Source organism: Podarcis bocagei, assembly GCF_964188305.1.
Source record: "Podarcis bocagei genome assembly, chromosome: 13".
Classification (NCBI taxonomy): domain Eukaryota; kingdom Metazoa; phylum Chordata; class Lepidosauria; order Squamata; family Lacertidae; genus Podarcis; species Podarcis bocagei.
Genome location: NC_138138.1, coordinates 27764173 through 27784479, shown reverse-complemented (window position 1 = coordinate 27784479; position 20307 = coordinate 27764173). Strand labels below are relative to the sequence as shown.

The 20307-nt window shown below is 46.3% G+C and overlaps 1 protein-coding gene and 1 long non-coding RNA gene across 6 annotated transcripts in view; one reads left to right on the top strand and one right to left on the bottom strand.

Moving 5' to 3' along the window:
* The window catches only part of LOC308572554, a 79163-nt gene that overhangs the window by 8910 nt on the left and 49946 nt on the right, over positions 1 to 20307 (bottom strand). The window lies entirely within an intron of this gene.
* ORMDL3 (ORMDL sphingolipid biosynthesis regulator 3) overlaps positions 1 to 20307 on the top strand; it is a 33178-nt gene that overhangs the window by 3271 nt on the left and 9600 nt on the right. Inside the window, exons 1-3 of one of the 5 annotated variants that reach the window (XM_081168724.1) lie at positions 685 to 893; positions 8132 to 8186; positions 14078 to 14269. In XM_081168724.1, coding sequence (XP_081024850.1) covers positions 14096 to 14269 — 174 coding nt within the window. In that variant the 5' untranslated portion in view covers positions 685 to 893; positions 8132 to 8186; positions 14078 to 14095. Of the gene's footprint in view, positions 1 to 684; positions 894 to 5379; positions 5449 to 8128; positions 8187 to 10252; positions 10323 to 14077; positions 14270 to 20307 lie in introns of those variants that run through there. The other 4 variants (XM_081168725.1, XM_081168722.1, XM_081168723.1 and 1 more) reach the window with 4 other exon arrangements.

Genomic DNA, 20307 nt, shown 5'->3' with positions numbered 1-20307 from the left:
GAGAATACGATGGGCTAAAAGGAGGCTGCTATTTCTGGAGTTTGAAACACGATCCTAACTTCCTTTATGGAAGAAATCCTATCTGTGAATGCACTGTGTGCTGCCTTCGCTTCCTCCATGCCCACAATATAGCTTTAGTGGGTTGTATACAGTCTTAGTCCCACGCAAGAGTAGACCTACTGGAACAAATGGGCATGGCCAACGCTGGTCCATTAGTTTCAACAAGTCTTGAGCAGAACGCTGTTGGGTGTGACCCAACATAATTCTGTTTATCCAGATGTTTTGGGTTCTCTCCAGTCGAGTGGGATGGCTAGAGTCATGCTGCAAAAAGGTCACTTAGAAAGAGCCAAGTCAATAGTCCAAAGAGCACCAGCTTGAGGCACAAGTGATGCTGCAATTAAAGAATCACCAGCCACCGGAATAGGAAGAGTCCTTAATTATCCTCTCCTATGGTGCACTTTGCAAGGATGAGACGAGCAAATAAATGTGACTACTGCACCATCCATGGGCAGAGGCGGTGGCAGGACAAAGGGATGGAGGAGACCTAGGGACACATGACACAGCCGCAAATTGACTCAGACCATTGGTCCACCCAGCATTGCGGTCTGACACTGCAGGATCTCGCCCTGCCCTGCCACCAGAAGGGTTTAAAATTGATGGTTGAGAATGCCATTCTCTGCAATAAAAGCCTGCGTTCTGCCATCGAGCTAAGTTAAAGAATCCTCAGTCCAAGCTCCTCCAGCACAGCCAAACTCTGGTTCAAGAGAGCTTTAAACTGCATTTAACTCTGGAGGGGGGGGTTACCCAGCTCTTTGATCGGTTTGGTTGCCTTTTTCAGCACCTTTTTCCAGCGCTACGGTATCCTTTTTGAGGCGACACCAGAACTGTGCAAGGTATGTGCAAGATAAGGCATTATTGACATTGGAAGATTCGTTTTTGATCCCTTAGAATGAAACTGGCCTGGTTCCTCGCAGTGATCGGCCATAGTTTATTAAACTGAGGTTTATTAACTCGTAGCTTGTTTGACCCTGCTCAGCAGCTTAACAGTGGTTTGTTTGCCACCAACAAACCAGAATCCAAGTGCATAACAAACAGTTTCGATTACAAGCATTTTATTTGTTTTAAATAGGGTTTGGTGTTACGTGCAAACCTGGCACCCTTCCTTAACCCATGGTTTGTTTAGCCAGGCCACCTCAATCCACCCTGGATGCTCACAAAGCTGCAAAGACATGAAAACAAAGTAATGTTTGGAGGAACGAGCTGTGGTTAATAATTGTCTGTGGGACAACTTGCGGTTAATCGTGGTTTAATGTCATCATATTGTTGCAATAATATGGTCAGATGTTTATTGCCTTAAAAAAGAAACCACCTTTAAAAAGTTACACAACCCATGTTGTTTGATTAAATTGGTATCCTTGCTCAGATTAGCTTGCTCAAGCCTAGTTAAATTTGCATAGAACAGTTACATTATGTCAATACAAAATGATCCTCAACTGAGACTGTTGAATTAAACTCCCTCAAATAAAAACCAGGACTTAAGAAATCAAAGGCAGTTGCTTAAACAAACAGCTTAGCAAATAAAGACATCGAAATGTTAGATCTGGAGGTTTCAGTTTCTGGCTGAAGTAAGCTGCCCAATATAGTCTAGTCTCGATACTCTTGTATTTTGTTCTGGTTGGCCGAAACACAAGTTGCACAAGTTTAGCTTGGTGGGCGCAGAGGCTGAGCAAAACCAAAATACCTTCAATAGGAGTATATACAAAGACCACTTAAAACAGATTTGTGATCCATGGTGCTGTTTAGGGAGCCTGGGGCATACGTGTCTCTTTCCAACGCCACTCTGGAAACTACAACAAAATGTTGCAGTGTGGAGTGTTCCCTGTTGAGAATTCCAGCCATTCTATTCCCCCTCATTCCCCAAATCGTTGGTATTCCACACTCACTAAGCATGCCTAGTTCTTACTGGAGCTGTTTCTGGGGTTCCCACCACCCCAGGCTTTCCTTTCCTGAAGTTTGTATCATAAAAGGTTTTGGGGTTTTTAAAGTTCTGCAAATTTTGGAGTTCTCCCAAGCCTGCTAATACTTTCTTCCTGTTAGCTTCAGAGCAACAACACTCACGTCTGAAATGTTGGAAATACAGTGGTACCTCGGGTTAAGAACTTAATTCATTCTGGAGGTCTGTTCATAACCTGAAACTGTTCTTAACCTGAGATACCACTTTAGCTAATGGGGCCTCCCGCTCCTGCCACCGTGTGATTTCTGTTCTCATCCTGAGGTAAAGTTCTTAACCCGAGGTACTATTTCTGGGTTAGCGGAGTCTGTAACCTTGAAGCGTCTGTAACCTGAGGTACCACTGTTGAGGGAAACAATCAAAGCCCTGCAACAAAATGTTGCAGGTTATCCCTGGTAACCTGAACCTGCAGCTGAGGGGGTTGAAAAATAAAAGTTACCATCAAATACATATGCGAGTTCCTGTTCTAATTTGGTCTTTTACTTCATGTGCAATGGAGAAAAATGTGGGTGTTTTTACATTTAAAAATGGAACCAGTTTGCTTGCAAGTTAATAGAGCATGAGGTTTCTGCAGGCAGCTGGGTGCTTGGCTTGCTGTTGGAGGTCAAATAGTCCCATCTGTGGCCTGAAATACAGCAATGGGTCTACTTTACAGGGCTGCCGAAAGCTGTTCTTCTCCAGCACAGCCCTCCAAGCTGCAATAGGAATGTAGCAGTGAACTACACCTCAGGGTTGTTGTTGCCCAACTTGCACTGTGGGGATTAAAGTTGCAGACAGCAATGCAGATTTGTTGGAAACCAATCAAGCGTCTGGCCTGCAGTATTTGATGTGACTGTCCATAGGACTGTCCATAGTCACTCTCTCTCAGATGCAGCCAATTTCAGCCTGGAAGTATAAGGACAGTAGTCTGGCATTTGCTCTGAAATTTGCATTAGCGGGGTAGGAAACTATTCCATTCGTTGCTGCCTTTTTCTTTGGTGTGTGAGGAAAGTGGACAGACACACTGATGCCTAGCCCTAGCTGAGTTACAACCTTGGATTTATCTACTATGGGCAGTTCTCAGTTCTGTCTCTGGGGACATTCGAAAATAGCTGCTCAGCGTAAACCAGGAAGTGACCTAGCTAGACGTGTTCCTTCTGCCCTTTATATCAGGGGTGTGGAACGTTTTTGGCTCCACAGACCATAGTGTTATCAAGAGCGTCCTCGCAGGCCAAATTTGACAGGTGGGCAAACTATATGAGTGAGAATTTTGAGAATATGCCTGCGAGTTTTGAGATTGCTCTGTGGGCCTGAAGTTCCCCATCTTTCCTTTATCTGTCCCTGCAGTCATCTTCCAGCCCGTTCATTCTGACTGCCACACCCCTGACCTCTCAATATTCCATGGCATTTGGTTATGATGGGCCCGTCTAACGTCTGTGTACGCATGCCTAGGATGGCACTGCAAACGGCCATCTGTGCTAGTTTTGCATGCCAAAGGAACAAGTCCTGTTGGTGCTCCTTTAAAAGAAGGGACTCATCGCGAACATTGTTATTACGAGGCATTAAAAAATAGGCACTTAAAAAAACACCACACCTTTGCTATTTTAGAGTTTCACGCAAAATGATCTCTCTGTCTCTCACTCACTTCTCCCCCCCCCTCCCCAAATACACAACACATGATGAATAAGTATAAATGTGTATCTACTGAGATATTGCTTGGATCCAGGGTCTCCTGTCCTCATTTCATGCTTCAACGCAAAGTTAATAAATTCAGTGTCTCATCTGTCCTTGTAGTTCTCTGGTTAATGTAACTTAAGACAGGAGCGCATTCATCAGGCATGCTTGCTCTGGTGCCAGCTGTTTCCAGCTGTTTCCTTCCTACCCACCAGCACCACTTGTGCTTTCTCTATATGCAGCCAGATTTACCATTCTGATGGTTCCTAAGACTTTTAATGAACACTCTTCCTTAAACAGAGTTCACTTCATATGTAGCCTTGTTGCCGTTGAAAGCTTTTAGCATGATCACTTATTTATCCTTTGCAATCAGAGGCTTTAAAAATTAACCACAGCAAACACTGTCAGAATAGGCCGGGGTTTTGTTTTGTTTTTGTTTGCAGTCCGAATCTGAACATGAACAAAAGTGGGCTGTTAAAATCTTATCGAAGAACCTGCTTCTCCCAACCCCTCTCCAAAAACGTATTCTGAAATGGAGCTGGTTTAGAATGGTGGGAGGGGCATTTTAAAAGTGAAGAGCAGGTCTTTTAGAGAGAAAAAGTGAAATTAGTGTGATATAGAGACATTGCTTTCCCATGCTGTCATCTCTGGTTGGACCAAGTTTTGAAGCGTTCTTTCTCCCCACCCTGCCCCAAAACACAATGATAGCAGGATGAGTACCCCACTGTCAACAAAACCTCCATCACACCACATTTTAGCTTGCTTTCAAACTGCACACTGTGAATGCCTGCGAGCTAAGCCGGGTACTACCAGAAAAGACCCCACTAGACCATAGCTGTCAACTTTTTCTTGTGAGGAATCCTATTCGGAATAAGGGAATTTCCATTAAAAAAGGGGGAAAGTTGACAGCTGTGCACTAGACCCCGCGGAAACAAACAAAACTATAGGCTTCAGTGTCTTCAGCCGATATTCAAAATAAAAAAAATCCTTCCAGTAGCACCTTAAAGACCAACTAAGTTAGTTCTTGGTATGAGCTTTCGTGTGCATGCACACTTCTTCAGATACACTTCTTCAGCCGATATGGGAGAGTTCCCTTTTGGATCCCAAATATGGTTCCACGTGAGTGGAACAAACCACTGTATGCCTCCACAAAAATAAAGGGCCCTTAGAGCCAGCCACTACTTGCCATCTCTGAATGTCTTCTTGATGGCTGTGGCAGTCCTAGAAGAGGGATGGAGGACTACCTGTGGCTTTTCAGATGTTCCTGGATTCCATCTCCCATCTTCCATGTTTCTGTTAACTAGAACAACATCCTTAATGACCATTTGTACCACTTTCAGGCTTCGGGTTAGCTGGAGCCATTTATTTCCATCTTGGCCATTGGCCTTGTGGTTGCGGGTGGGGTGGGGAGTGGGTTTCGGGAGTCGCAGTAGCATCTGAAAGGCCTAAGGGGTCCCTATCCTTGAGGAAAACAAGAAAGCCAATATAGCTTCCCAGAAAAGGTGCTCTGTCTGGCTCTCCAGGTACAGATTGAGCTTTTTCCTGTGGCTCATTTCATTTGCTAAACAGGCAACATCAGTAGGAGTTCTGGGCGTTAAGGATGCGACTTCAGCGCCCTAAATCTCAGTTCAGCCCAGAGGATCTAGCTGTTGCATTTACTTAAACTGCACTGACATGAGCAGATCCATGAATGACTTTGCACAACCAACTGATCCTGATTTGTAATGGGCTTGCTCCAGATGCAAAGAGGCCTGTGATAAATCAACTTGTTTCAATCTGAAAAGGTACTATTTAGGTCTTATTTTTTATGTGCTGGACCAGAACAACAACCCTGCCAAAATGTTAATGGAGTTATAGCTATCTATAGCCCTCCCATCAGATGTCAATGAAATAAACAACTATCTTTTAGAAGACATCTGAAGGCAGCCCTGTTTAGGGAAGTTTTTAATGTTTAATGTTTTATTGTGTTTTCAATATTCTCTTGGGAGCCCCCAGAGTGGCTGGGGAAACCCAGCCAGATGGGTGGGGTATAAATAATAAATTGTTATTGTTATCTATCTATTGCCAGCTTTTATGGTCTACCCATCACCAGTTGGTCCCCAGGCAGGTTACGCAGGTGGCGCTGTGGTCTAAACCACTGAGCCTCTTGGGCTTGCTGATCAAAAGGTTGGTGGTTCGAATCCGCACAGCAGGGTGAGCTCCCATTGCTCTGTCCCAGCTCCTGCCAACCTAGCAGTTCGAACGCATGCCAGTGCAAGTAGATAAATAGGTACCACTGCAGCGGGAAGATAAACGGCATTTCCATGCACTCTGGCTTCCGTCACGGTGTTCCATTGCTCCAGAAGTGGTTTAGTCATGCTGGCCGCATGACCCGGAAAGCTGTCTGTGGACAAACGCCGGCTCCCTCAGCCTGAAAGCGAGATGAGCTCTGCCATCCCATAGTCGCCTTTGACTGGACTTAACCGTCCAAGGGTCAATTACCTTTTACCTTTACCTTACATACATTTTTAAAAAATACAACGCAATCAGTCTTCAAGGGCAGCCCCAAGTACAGTGGTCCTTCCTCTGCAGAGGAAGGACCATAGCTGCTAAACCAGCTGTCGCTGGCAGTAAGCGCTTCTTGTCACCAAAGCTACTTGATGGTTCACAAGAGTTTTCAAGGATCTCTGGTATCAATGCTTGTTTAAGCAGCATATTTTGGGGTGGATGGGAATGTAACTCTTTACATTTATTTATTTTATGCTTATTTATCACTGCGCTCACTTCATAGGAATTTGCAATGGTCAGTGTTTGCGGCGTCAACTCGCACGTTTGAACAACTCGCGACCCTGCCAAGCTAAATGTCGCCTGGCAACCTTGGCAAGAGTATTTCCCACCCTGGCAAGGCCACAGGTTCTTGGCTTGCCTGTCCTTCATCCCAGGATAAGCAGCCGCATAAATAAAAGCAGCATTGCTTTTCCTGGTGGGCAGAGCAGAGAGTCCATCTTATCTCAAGTGATCATCTTAAGGGTTTTCTTGCATTGTTTGCAAGGGGCAGGTACTTACGGTGTGGCTGGTCCCCACTGGCAGTTCATGCACGTTTGCGTTTGAGGTGTGGCTTTGCTGGCAGAAGAAGACGGACTGCCATGTTTTGAATGATGGGAAGAAACAGCGGGCTTCAAGCCCAAACTAGAGAAAGTCCCACTCAAAGCAGATCCATTGAAATTAATGGACCTAGGTTAGTCGTGGCCATTAACTTCAATGGGCCTGTTTTGAGCGGAAAACTAGCACTGGATGCAACCCAGTGGGGTTAAATACCAAAGCAGATGCAGTACAGGCGGTTTAAGGGAATGGCTGTGGCTCAACCGGAACGACTGTAGCTCATTGGTAGAACATCTGCTTTGCATTCAGAAGGTGCCTGTTTCGACTTGTGGCCTTTCCAGGTAGGGGTGTGAGAGATCCATGTTTGAAACCCTGGAGATCTGTATACACCATACCGTTTCCTGCATTGCAGCTGGACTAGATGACACTCAGGATCCCTTCCAACTCGACAATTCTGTGATTCTATGACCTTGCTGGACCAGAGGTCTAACTCTGTATAAGGCAGCTTCCTTTGTGTTTCAAATATAGAGAGAGAATTCAACAGTCCTTCGTTTCAGTTTTGGTTGTTCATTAGTATTGCTAATATTGTTTTGTGGATTAGGAGTGCTGTACCTTGGTAGTCGAATGGCTTAGTTGTCGAACAAATCGGCTCCTGAACGTCGCAAGCCCGGAAGCGAGTGTTCTGGTTTGTGAACGTTCTTTGAAAACCGAACATCCAGCGTCGCTTCCAACAGGCTGCAGGAAGCTCCTGCAGCTAATCAGAAGCCACGCCTTGGTTTTCGAACCGTTCTGGGAGTCAAAGGACTCCCGGAACGGATAAAATCCGAGAACCAAGGTACCACTGTAATGCTTTGTGAATTTTATCATACGACTTTTCTTGCGTTTGTGCTGTTTCACCTTTTTGTTGTTGTTATTGCTTTGTTAATAGTGTTTCATAGAAGGCAGTTGTGTTTTACTGATGGTTTGCAATCGTTTTGCTGATGATTTCGATAATTATTTTATACCATTACGCTGTGGTTGTGATGTTCTGCTATGTTATCACTTATCGTATATAAGCCGTTTGGGACTCACGTGAGAGAAAGGCGGAATAGAAATGTAAGAAACGAAACGAGTTGTTCAATAAACACAGCAATACGGTTGCGTGGGTAAGGGGTGCTAAATCCCACCCACATACAATTTACCACCCTGCAGCACCTCTTCCCAAGCACCATTTGTCAATCAGTCCATAACTAATGGATGAGCCCAGACAGAGATTTGGGACTGGGGGGTGGGGTTCTGCGTGCTGCACACCATTTTTCCTTTTTTTGTTTTGTTTTGTTGTGCTTCTAACAATATATTTCCCTTTCTCTCTCCTCCACACCCCCCCACCCCTTTCTATTTAAGCAGAACGGGAGCTGTCTCTAGTTCCACTCTGATACGTCAATTCTGCCCTGCTGGAGAGGTAAGTAAGGATTAAAGTTTGACAGCTTATCAAACGCTCTCCCATATTTGCGCAAGTCCTTGGTTGGCTGCGGTGGTATGAAACATCGGTCAGGAAACCGCTCAGTTGTGTCTGTCTTTTACGAGCAGAAAAAAGAAAAAGAAAAATTGCTTCAGCAATCTGAACTTTGCTCTCCAATGCAAGGAGATGTTTTCCTGTGCAATCCCAGTTTTGAAGCCTCGGTGGACGATTGAAGTCCCCTCCCCACCTAACCATAACCACAGAGCTAATAAAGGCTAGGCCTCAGGGCTGTCAGGCCCTTACCTCTTCTAACACACATTTGCCTGCTTGGGGACACGACTTTGTGCCGTGCTGTAGTCATCAGTAAAACAAAACTCCACTTGCAAATTTTTAAAAAGCCTCATAAAATGCTTTGCCGAAACAGGTTGTTAATTTTTATAGCTCGGTATTTTCTCTCTCTTTTTTAATTGGTCTTTTAAACTAACGCCCAATTGCTGCCAGAGTTCCGGGATAATAGCTGGAGCCTCTGCAAGGCAAATGTTCATGAATAGAGAGGGGCGATGGTTGTGTGTGTGTGTGTGTGTAGAGAAAGAGAGAGAAGCTCTTGGACAGAAGTAGTGTCTGATAATTCCTTTTATTGGCCTGCTTCATGTGCCAAACTCGGATCAGAAGGGTGCATAAAGAAATGTTGTTGCTGGTCAAATACCTGTAGAACTCCCTTTGGGAAGGAAAACTTATGCACCAGGTATCATGTTCTTACTTGTACAAGAATGTGAACAGCAAGTAATACAGGAAGCAGACTGAGTCAGGCAATTGGTCCAACTATCTCAGTATTGTCTGCACTGACCGCTAGCTGCTCCTCCAAGGTTTCGGACAGGGAAATTCCCAGTCCTACCTGGAAATGCCGGGAATTGAAGACACGACATTTCATACACAAAGCAGGTACTCTTCCACTGAGCTGTGGTCCTCCCTCCGTGTACAAATTACTAGATCAATGGGGAATCCACACTGCAGTGAACAAAATCCATGGAAATGCTGTCCAGCTATTGATTTTTCAGGTGTACAGTGGCACCTCGGGTTACATACCCTTCAGGTTACATACGCTTCAGGTTACAGACTCTGCTAACCCAGAAATAGTACCTCAGGTTAAGAACTTTGCTTCAGGATGAGAACAGAAATCGTGCTACGGCAGCAGAAGGAGGCCCCATTAGCTAAAGTGGTGCTTCAGGTTAAGAACAGTTTCAGGTTAAGAACGGACCTCCGGAACGAATTAAGTACTGAACCCGAGGTACCACTGTATAAGAATGGGGGAAACCCAAGACGCCAGCCAGAAAAGTGGAACGTATGAATATGTATGTTAGAAGCAGAGAACGGTGTCAGTCCAAGATTATTCTTTTTTAAAAACAATATTGGTGTCTGGATAACACCACTAGAAAAAACGCTCTGTGCTTAAAAATGGGTGAGTGGGTTGTGTCCTACTGTCAAGCAGGCTGATGTGCAGGTGAAGGACCTTGTTGGGTAAATTCAGCCTAGAATGGGAGGTTCTATAAATAGCTACAGAAAATGTGTCTGACTTGCATCCCAGCTGCGTAGATAGCAGCCCACAGACAGGCCAGATGTTTGGGATCTGACTGAGATTACATGAAGCTTGAAGGACAGAACAGCTACAGAAGCAAGTGCTCTCGCTCTCTCCCTCTCCCTCCCACCACAAAAAAAAAAATTAAAGTGGCCAGGACAATGCAGAAGGCAGAACTAAAGACTCTAAAACAGCTCAGGCCCAAGTCTAGATGCATTTGTGAACATCTGGTGTCCACGCTGCCTAATGATGCAAGAGGCCGGACTGCAGCTGCCTTGATAATTAGGGCACATTCGCTGTAGAGAACAGATAATTAAGACATTTTGGAAATGGGTGCCATGGGAAACTCCTAGGATAGAGTAGGAGGAAGTTAAGTGCAATGTGCATATTCTGACAGCTGCGATTGCATTGCATGCAAATTGGATGCTCATTTATGGGACTGCTTTGTAAGGATTGCTGAGAAGAAATTAAGCAAAGCGGAGAATGGCTGTATGTAGCTCATTGTAGGAATACCTGCTTTGCAAACGGAAGGTCCCAGATTTAATCCTCAGCATTTCCAGGTAGGGATGGGGAAGACCTCTGTATGAAATCCAGGAGAGCCATTGCTAGCCTTTGCTAACCTGGTGTCTTCCGAGTGTTTGAGACTATAACTCTTTGGCCCCAGGCAGCACATCTGGAGGCCGCCAGGTTTGTGAAGGCTAATGTAGACTCTACTGAGCTAGGTGGGGCAGTGGTGTAACTCTGGAGTAAGCCAGCATCCCATGCCCATTCAAAAGTGTTGCATGGATGCTGAATGGCATTACTAAAGAAGAGGCAGGAACCAAGGCAGTTTTCAAACTTCTTACACCTTCTCAAACCTGTGGCTGGTCCCTATTTCCTGTATAACTGTGCCCCTAGTCATGCTCACTGGAGAGGCGGTGGAGATGTCTTTTTAAAAATATTATGATTCTCTGTGTGTGTGTGTGTGGCAGCAGAGTCTGTGCGCTAGTCCTCGCCCACCCACCCCCCAAAGTTAAATATTGAGCGGGAGATGGATGTTCCTTGACCTTAGCGCATAGAACATGTAAGTGCCGGTTGCCAGAGCGCCATCCCTTCCTTGCCATCCCTTTCGCCAGCCCTCTTATCTAAATAGGAAACGTTGCCTAATGGGACTTCCGGGATAGCGCGAACGGGTAATGGCGGATTCTCTCCGAGCTCCGGAGGGAATCGGCTCCGACGAGGACGGGTCTTGCCGTGCCGGCGACACGGGGACCCTTAAAAACCGCAGGCGCGGAAGCCTGCGGACTTCGTGACTCGGTGGGCACCTTAAGCGCCCTCCCCGACCCGCGAAGAGCCTTTTTAAAGGCTGCGGAGTGGACTGGGGAGCGGCGTGGTGCTGAGAGTCCATCGTCACCTCGGCGGAGCGAAGCCACGAGCCAGGACCGAAGAGCGCTATCTTTCTTCCTGAAATTGGACTGGAAAATGCAACCCGTGAGTAGAAGGAAACTTCGGCACTAAAAGATTTTATTCTTGAATTTAAGTACGATCGGGGGGACGTGTTAAAAAGGAAGTCCACACTCCCCCCCCCCACTAAAGGACCTAAAGCAAAGAGAGATCACTAGGTCGGAAAAGACGCTGGTGTTTAAATAGATAACTTTCATAAATTGGACTAAGAAGTATTTGCGCTGGAGAGGAAAAGAGAGGAATTTCAGAGGTCTTCTTTTTGGGTTGACCCCCCCCCCTAGACCCGGGAAGTGCCCTGTGTGTGAGCCCGAGGAAAAGAACAAGGAGTTTGACAGCTGTCAAAAGAGCTGTCAAACGGGAGATTAAAGATTGGAGCTGTGTTAATAATATCTTTTTGGATTAAAAGTGCTACATTAAAAGTGAACTGATTGGAAACAAGGTGACTGTGAACAACAAAGTAACGGACTGTTGGAAAGGAATTGATGGAAATCCCCCTGGAGGGAACTAAAGACATTGCAATGGCTGCAGAAGGAAAAGTATGGGCGGAGATAAAAAGAATGTTTTGTCTTGTGGGAACTCTACAAGAGCACAGTACTCTTATGACTGAACAATTGATGACCTTCAATCTTGAACTAAACAACTCTGTCGATGACACAAAGTGGATGGAAAAAAACTCTGCAGCTGCAGAAGAAAAGATAATCTTGGAGCTGGGGGAAAAAGAAGAAGAGAGAGGAGAGGAAACGCAAGTGGAAAAAACCAACCAAGAGCCTGTAACCTTTGGAAACAAGGGAAGTAAAGAAGATGACCAGTGGATTATAAATCTGCAGAAGGAGAGAAAGATAAAGGAAGAAGCCCCTGGAATAACCCGAATATTGGATTATAAAAAAACAGACATTTATGATCGGGACTTCTTCTTTAGGTTGGAGTATGGGAGACTGATTGATCCTGGCCAGAAATTGCTCTTGGTTGACTTGGAAAGAGGGAAATACGAGGGGTGGATGGCAGAACCCCCTCGAGAAGAGAAGGTCAACAAAATGGACTGCCAACAAAACTGGTGGAGAGAGACTAACTGGGGCTTAAGGGCCTCGGATGTGAGAAATCCGGGCTAAAATGGTTTCTTTTCTTTAAGGACATTGGTTTGGGAAGGGACGGAAACCGGGGAAGGGGGGAGGGGAGAGTAGAGTAGTGAAAATCTGAGATTTAGAAAGGGAATATATGATTTTTGGTTTAACATTTTAAGGAGGGAATTTGTGGGAGAGAATTTAGGCCGACTCTAGAGAAAGTACTTAATGTATAAAGCTTGATAAGCAAAATTAGGCTAAGAGAAAGTAATAAACTTTAAGAAAAGACAAGAATAACATTTAAGAGACGGGAGAAAATAATTTGCTGAGACAATTAAGGAAATTGGAAGGTGGAAAGGGGGGTGTGGGGAAGTCAAGGAAAGAAGGGAATGAAAGTAAGTTTATGAAATTATACGTGTTTTATTGTGTCTTTTTATGTTTGTATGTCTATTAAAATGTGAAAACCCAATAAAAATCTTATAAAAAAAAAAAGGAAACGTTGCCTAATGTGTGTGTTGTTCTGCCTTTGAGTTGCAGCTGTTCTGTTGTCAGGACAAGTGGATTCACTGTGAGAGCAAACATTGCTCCATCTGCTATATGCATGTATTCATTTACTCTGCAATCGGAGGCTCTGTCTTGCGCTGACAAGTTGTGGCTAGGGCCCAAACTAGATGGGGCTATCCAGCCCTCGTGCGGCTGATTCTTCACCCCATCCCACCTACAAATAAGCAGCTCCTGCAGGGGTTGAACCAGATTGCAGCTGTGGTGCTTTAAACCCTTTGCACTTTGCTACAGTCAAAATTTGAATTGGGCTGAGTGTGCGCATGCACTCGTTCCTTCTCTTTGCAGCAGGAGGGAGGTTTCACGTGGTGCAAGCAACAGGGATGGGCACCCTCTTGATTTGGAGCATAACCTCAGTGGGGTGCACACAGGGTTGGAGATGATCTTCCCCATGCCAAGGTATTGCTCCAGCCCCCCCCCCCCGCCTTGGCTATTTGTCGTGGGAGAGGGAATCTGGCACAACTTCGTAAGCCAGAGCACGGCAGGGCATGCCGTTCCAAGGTAAAGACACGCCGTGTGCCGCAGATAAAATCAATACGTAATGGCAGTGTGCTTATGTGATTGTGGTGACCGTCGGTGTGAGGGTTGTGGGTGTTGCGTGTATTTAAGGATGCCTTGATGTGTTTTTGATCGGCTGGAGAGTTCTAATCCAAGCTCTGTTAATGATAGGACCCTATGCACCGTCCCTGCGGTGGTATCTGTTATGTATTAAAGTCACAACTCAATAGTATCCATAGGAAGGGAATTACAAGATGGCCTCCCAGGTCTACAGGAAGCCAATTGAGCAGGGATGTGGCTGCCCAGATGATCTTGGTCTGCAACTCCCGTCTCCCCTGATCATTCACCCTGCTGGCTGGGTTTCTTGGGTGGCTGAAGTCCAGCAACATCTGGCACATCTGCTACTGAGCATCTATAAGGGCCGTCACCTAGCCGCATTCTGAATCAGCCTTGCCCCTTGGTGGGATAATTAGGCTTAACGATATCAGGGTTGGTTTATGGAAAAATACAAAAACTGACCCAGGCCAAAAACAGATGGAGCCACCTGTTCCAGGGTTGGAGAACCCACAACTCTCCGGACCTTGTTGGACTACAGCCCCCATCTGCCCTAGCTGTGGCATGGATGATGGGAGCTGTAGTCCAGCAACGTTCCAAACGGCCGCAGATTCCCCCAGCCCTGGTCTTTTTTTTCCTATTTGGGAGCTTTCCCTCATCCTGCTAACCCATGTGTGTCCCTCTGTGTTCTCTTGCAGGGCCACCGAGCTGGAGAGATGAACGTGGGCACAGCTCACAGCGAAGTGAATCCAAACACCCGGGTCATGAACAGCCGGGGCATCTGGCTCTCGTACGTCTTGGGCATCGGCCTTCTGCACGTGATCCTCCTCAGCATCCCCTTCTTCAGCGTCTCTGTGGTTTGGACTCTGACCAACATCATCCACAACATGGTACGGGGAGCCCCTTTGGGAGCAGCTTTGAGTTCCGGCATTGGGCATTGTAGGCAGAGGGTGCTTCTGCAGGCAGCGCAGGGAGGGGGAAGCCAACACAATTCCCACCCCCTGTACTCCCTATAACACAGGGGTGGGGAATCTTAGGCCCAGGGCCAGGTACAGCCCTCCAGAGCTCCCTAACTGGCCCTTTTCTTCAGCCCTCCAAGAAATGGCCACCTAGGCTATATGAATGTCTGGTGTCTAGACCAGGCAGCCGGCAAGTATCCATCTAGATGCAAGTCTGACGCTATCAGCTGGATTGTCCAGAGAGAGCCATCAAGTTGTCAGTGCCAAGGATGGGATTGTTGCTATGAGCATGCAAGCTGAGCAGAGAGTCACTATTTTTAAAAAGTGTTTGTGGATTCATCCTAAGCATTGTTGTGCCTACCTGCCAGGTATAACAGACATTTATTTTTTATTAGGGTCTTGGTGGTGGTGGTGGTGGTTTTTAAATCTGCAAACCAATCCACTTTTAGTCGTGAAATGCTTCTAACGGAGACCTCTTTTCCGACTTCATTTATCTTGTTCTTGCAGTCAGTGTCCATTTTACAATATCTTAAAGATACAGTACTGCAAATGTGCCCACACACACACATATATACAGGCACACAGCTGGCTCAGATTTGACAACCTCAGCATAGGAAACTATGTGATGTATTATGCCAAGAACCAGTGTGGCGCTTGCATGCTCCCTGGGCCACCCCCATGCACCGGCTTTTAGCATTTCTATCACAATTACTTTAAACCACTTCAATGCCTGATCTGGGAAACCATGGGTTAATCTTGGTTCACTCACTGAGTGTGGTTATACCACAGTTTCCCAGTTCAGGTGTAATGGGAAACTATGGTTTAAATTAACTCTGGACCACTAAAGCTTGCTGCAGGAAGAGAGTGGGGGGTGGAGCACAGGGTTTATTAAGGATTAGTAAGCCGTCTGAGAAACCTCATACATGCTTCTACCCCACCTCCTGCTTTTGTTTTGTGCAAACCTGAGACTGTTAAGGGGAGAAAATCCTCCCTAAACCCATTCAGAAAACAAAAAGAACATCCCAGTTTGAATATTACACCAGTTTGAAAGGTCATGGCTTCCCCCTAAGGAATTCTGGGAAGTGTAGTTTGTTAAGGATGCTGATAGTTAACAGGAGACCCTCAACAGAGCTAGGCTTTCCAGAGTTCCCTGGGAAAGAGGGATTGATCATAGGGGGTTTCAGCAACCTGAAAACAAACTGCAGTTCCCAGCATTCTGTGACAGTTCACAGTGCTATAGTACAGTTTTAAAGGTACAGTGGTACCTTGGGTTACAGACACTTCAGGTTACAGACTCCGCTAACCCAGGAATAGTACCTCTGGTTAAGAACTTTGCTTCAGGATGAGAACAGAAAACGCATGGCAGCGGCATGGTGGCAGCAGGAGGCCCCATTAGCTAAAGTGGTACCTCCGGTTAAGAACAGTTTCAGGTTAAGAATGGACCTCCAGAACGAATTAAGTTCTTAACCTGAGGTACCACTGTATACTGCAGATGGGGAACTAAAGCTCACAAAACAGGCTGCACAAGGAGCAGGTGTGAAACTACAATTTGAAATAATCATAATATAATTTTAAGGATGATGACTATGGTGTGCCTTAGCAGGGGCTCATTCTCCCTCGTCCTTAACATTGGTCCATATTTCTGGGCATCTCCTCCCCCACCCCAAACCCTCAGTTAACCTTAATCTGCTTAGCCTAATATCCAGACGCTATCTCAGCGCAGACATGGCAGCCTGCTGGCTTATGCCCTGTGCTCAGAGTGGTGCATCATTTTCCATCTAGCCAGGGGCGGTGGGGGTGGGGAGCAGCTCTCCCGGCGGGTTACCCCATCTGCTCCGCATGCAATTATTTCTTCACTTTAGCAGTAAAAACAACTGAGAGTGACAGCTATGTGCTGTTTGGCTTCCTTCCCCTCTGATATATTTAATGTGTCACTGGCCCTGTAGGGTGTCTAGCTCAGGATTGTTAGGAGGGTTTTTTATAACGGCGCCAGCGTAGAGAGATGCACTTGCTGTGTTTGGTTTCCACACAGTGGTTGTATTCCAAAGCATATGCATTCATCTAAATCCAGGGAGTGAGGAAACTCAGGCCTGGGGGGCTGGATTTGGCCCTCAAGACATCTCTGCCTGGCCCTCACGTCACACCCCCTTCCCAGGCCACACCCCTCACTCGGCTGACTGCGCCCTTGTCTCGTGATCTTTACTGGACCGAAATATGTCTGCTTGCATGCCTGAATGTAGGCGAGAGTTTGGCCTCACCCCCCCCCCCCCCGGTATGTGGCCCATGACAGAATGCGGCCCTTCATTGCCCCTGATGTAAGGGGCATCTAAGAAAAAATGTGGCAAAAAGAGAGAGAAAGATGCGATAGTGTTGGAGGAGGCAACAAGACAGGATAATCTTGACTGGATTTGTAGGCTGATGCACACACACGGGGTCTCTCTTTCTCTCCTGGCCACCTACTGTGGAACAGCGAGAGAGACCCTAGCTGACATTCAGCCGGACCCCAGAATGAGTGAATTGACCTCAGTACCCACTGACATCAATTGAGCAACTTCATTGTGACTCAAGTCACCCATTGGTTTCAATGGGACTTAAGTGCCACCACCTTATAATTTGGATCCACCCAACGATTTCGCGTGGGAAGAACTGAAATCAAAGAGGATAAGAGCTGGAAAGAATTAACACAAAGGAGTCCGGGCACCCTGGCACTGGTTATCGCCGTGCTTTGTTATCATTGCTTCATGATAGGATGAGCTTAAGATGATTTGCAACTGGGAATCGCCCGCTCACAGATTTTATCTGGTGCTTTTGTTCTCTTTCAAGGCTTCCCCACCCCCGCTATGTAGGTAGCGAACACTGGATGGCCGCCAGATTAAAATTCCAAAGTGCAAGGGTTTCTAGAGTGCTTCTGTATCCTGTTCCGTGAAACTCGAAGCTTGGTGAAATTGGGGCATCTACAGCTAAAGGATTGTTATTTGGGCAGTTCATCCTCCTGCTGTTTAATACGGACATATGGATTTCTCACACCCAGTGCTTATTATCACACCCATTTACTCCATCCAACTTAATTGCAAAAAGCTACAGCCACCCCTAATTTGCTTAATACCACTTTAACAAAAGCTTCCCAGCACCTACTGCATTAATTGGAAATGTGGGGCGAGCCACACTTTTTGTGCAGGGCGGATAATAATAATAATAATAATTTATTATTTATACCCCACCCATTTAAAAATACATTAAAACCTCAGTCATTAAAAACTTCCCTGAACAGGGAAGATGTCTTCTAAACTTCAGGTGTCTCCTAAACATCAGATAGTTGTTTATTTCTTTGACATCTGGTGGGAGGGCGTTCCACAGGGCGCCACTTCCGAGAAGGCCATCTACCTGGTTCCCCGTAACTTTACTTCTTGCAGTGAGGGAACCGCCAGAAGGCCCTTGGCGCTGGACCTCAGTGTCCAGGTAGAACGATGGGGGTGGAGACGCTCCTTCAGGTATACTGGACCGAGGCCGTTTAGGGCTTTAAAGGTCAGTGCCAACACTTTGAATTGTGCATGGAAACGTTTGCAAAGGTGTTCAGGGTAATGGAGGCACACTGAATAACGATGCACCCTTGCGCATTTTTCCATAGCATGCAACCCCTGCCAGGTTACATTGAAGGCAGGGTGGTCTAGCTTACAAGCACAAGCGCCCCGCTGGGTCAGGCCAAAGGCCCACCTAGTCCACCATCCTGTTCTCATGGTGGCCAACCAGATGTCTATGGGAAGCCCACAAGCAAGGCATGAGCCCTCTGCCCATTCGTGAGTCCCCCCGCGGGTGGTATGCAGAGGCAGGCCACTTCTGACATTGGCGGTAGAACGTAGTAGCTGCTGATGGCCTTTGTGTAATCCTCTTTTAAACCCATCCGAGTTGGTGTTCACCACTACAAGATGTGGGAGTGAGTTCTGTAGTCCACCTATGCCCCGTGTGAAGAAATGGCATTCTTTTGTTGGTGGCGCAACCACATCTGGCGCAAGTGGGGTGGAGTTGCCAAACCCCTGGCAGGCCACGATCCATGACTGGTGGGCTGCATTTCGATTGGTAGAGTCGAAGCGTGGAGCCCTGACATACAGCTGTGTTAAATTTCCCACACCACACATTTATTCATTCATAAAATTTTGTACAGTGGTACCTCGGGTTACATACGCTTCAGGTTACAGACTCCGCTAACCCAGAAATATTACCTCGGGTTAAGAACTTTGCTTCAGGGTGAGAACAGAAATCGTGCTCCAGCAGTGTGGCAGCAGCAGGAGGCCCCATTAGCTAAAGTGGTGCTTCAGGTTAAGAACAGTTTCAGGTTAAGTACGGACCTCTGGAATGAATTAAGTTCTTAACCTGAGGTACCACTCTATATCGCTTGATTGTGGGGGGGGGGGGAGAACTCAAAGCAGTCTACAAAGCAGGCAAACCAATAAAATCATCACTTAAAAATTTACAACCATAATTTAAAACAGCATTTCCCAAACTTGAGTCTTCAGCTGTTTTTGGACTACAATTTCCCATCATCCCCAACCACTGGTCCTGCTAGCCAGGGGTGATGGGAGTTGGTAGTCCCAAAACAGCTGGAGACCCAAGTTTGGGAAATATACAGAAGGTCAAAACCACAACAGAAATAGACTAAAATAAGTCAAAACTCATACAAACTTTCTAAACATTTGGGTAGGCATTTCTAAACTAAACAAGAATGTCTTTGGCAGGTGATGAAAGGAATACAATGAAAGTGCCTGCCTTGGTATCAATAGGCAGGGAGTGCCAAACTAAACGAGTTCTTACAGATGCGGTTGCAGGTATTATGTGGCACTTTATAGAAGTGCCAATTCTGTTGATTGAAGTGGTGAAGTGGGCACATACGGTAGCCTAGCTGCTATACGTCCGGAATTCCCCAGACATATCCGGGATTCGTCCGTCGGAAACAGCTTCCATACGGAATTTCCGGAAATTGGTAAAAATGGCAACCCGAGTCATTGGTGGTAATTTGTTGGCAAATTTCCCTTAAAAAAAAAAGCCCCAAAACTTCAAAGCTCAACAACTTTGCCCACAAAAAAGCTCAACGGCTTTTATGTCCAGACTTTCACTTTTTGAAATATGGCAACCCCAACATTTGGGTAAGATGACGTCATAGGTAAACAGGTCCCAAGGTGTTAAGAGCTTTATATACTTATAGTAACACCTTGAACTCTGCCCAGTGGCGGATCGACAACCAGGGCAGAGCCCTGAGCACAGGTGTTACGTGCTGAAAAGGCATTCTGCACTAACTGCAGCTTCAGGGTCAAGGGCAAAGGAAGCCCCACACAGAGTGCATTGCAGTAATCTAACCTTGAAGCAACCAGTGCATGAACTACTGTGGCCAGGCTCTCCCAGTCCAGGAGCAGCCCCCCTTTGTGTATTACAAATGGCAAGCTACCTCCTACACACCTGTGACAAGCACATGTGCGTCTCAGTTGCCGCTGCCCGCTGCAATAACCTAGGACAGATTAGGAATTTGCACACAGGGCTGGCTCAAGGCATTTTGTGGGTGCGGTGTGAAATCTGAATTGGCACCCTCTCTCTGCCCTGGGTACCATTGGCCACGCAGACGCCAATAACCGGTGTGGCACAATTCGTTACCTAGAAGTAGATCTGTGTAGGAAATCTGTCTTGCGTAGAGCGCTGGCCCTTTGAAAAATTATGTATGTGACACTTTGCCTCCAAAAAAGAGCAGGGAGGGGGCTGCCTCTTGAGGCCCCAGTTATATTTTTATGTGCATTACAGCATCTGAATTTTTTAGCACTGCTTTGTAGGCAGCAGAAGTGACAACAGCTCCGCCTGCAGCACAAATGTATAAATGACGTGTTCCATGCTAGTTCACTGCTCAATGCTTCCTCCTGCTTTTTTCTCCTTTCTTCCTTGGATCAGGTTAGCCGAAGCATTTTAAGGCTCCAAATACTGCAGCT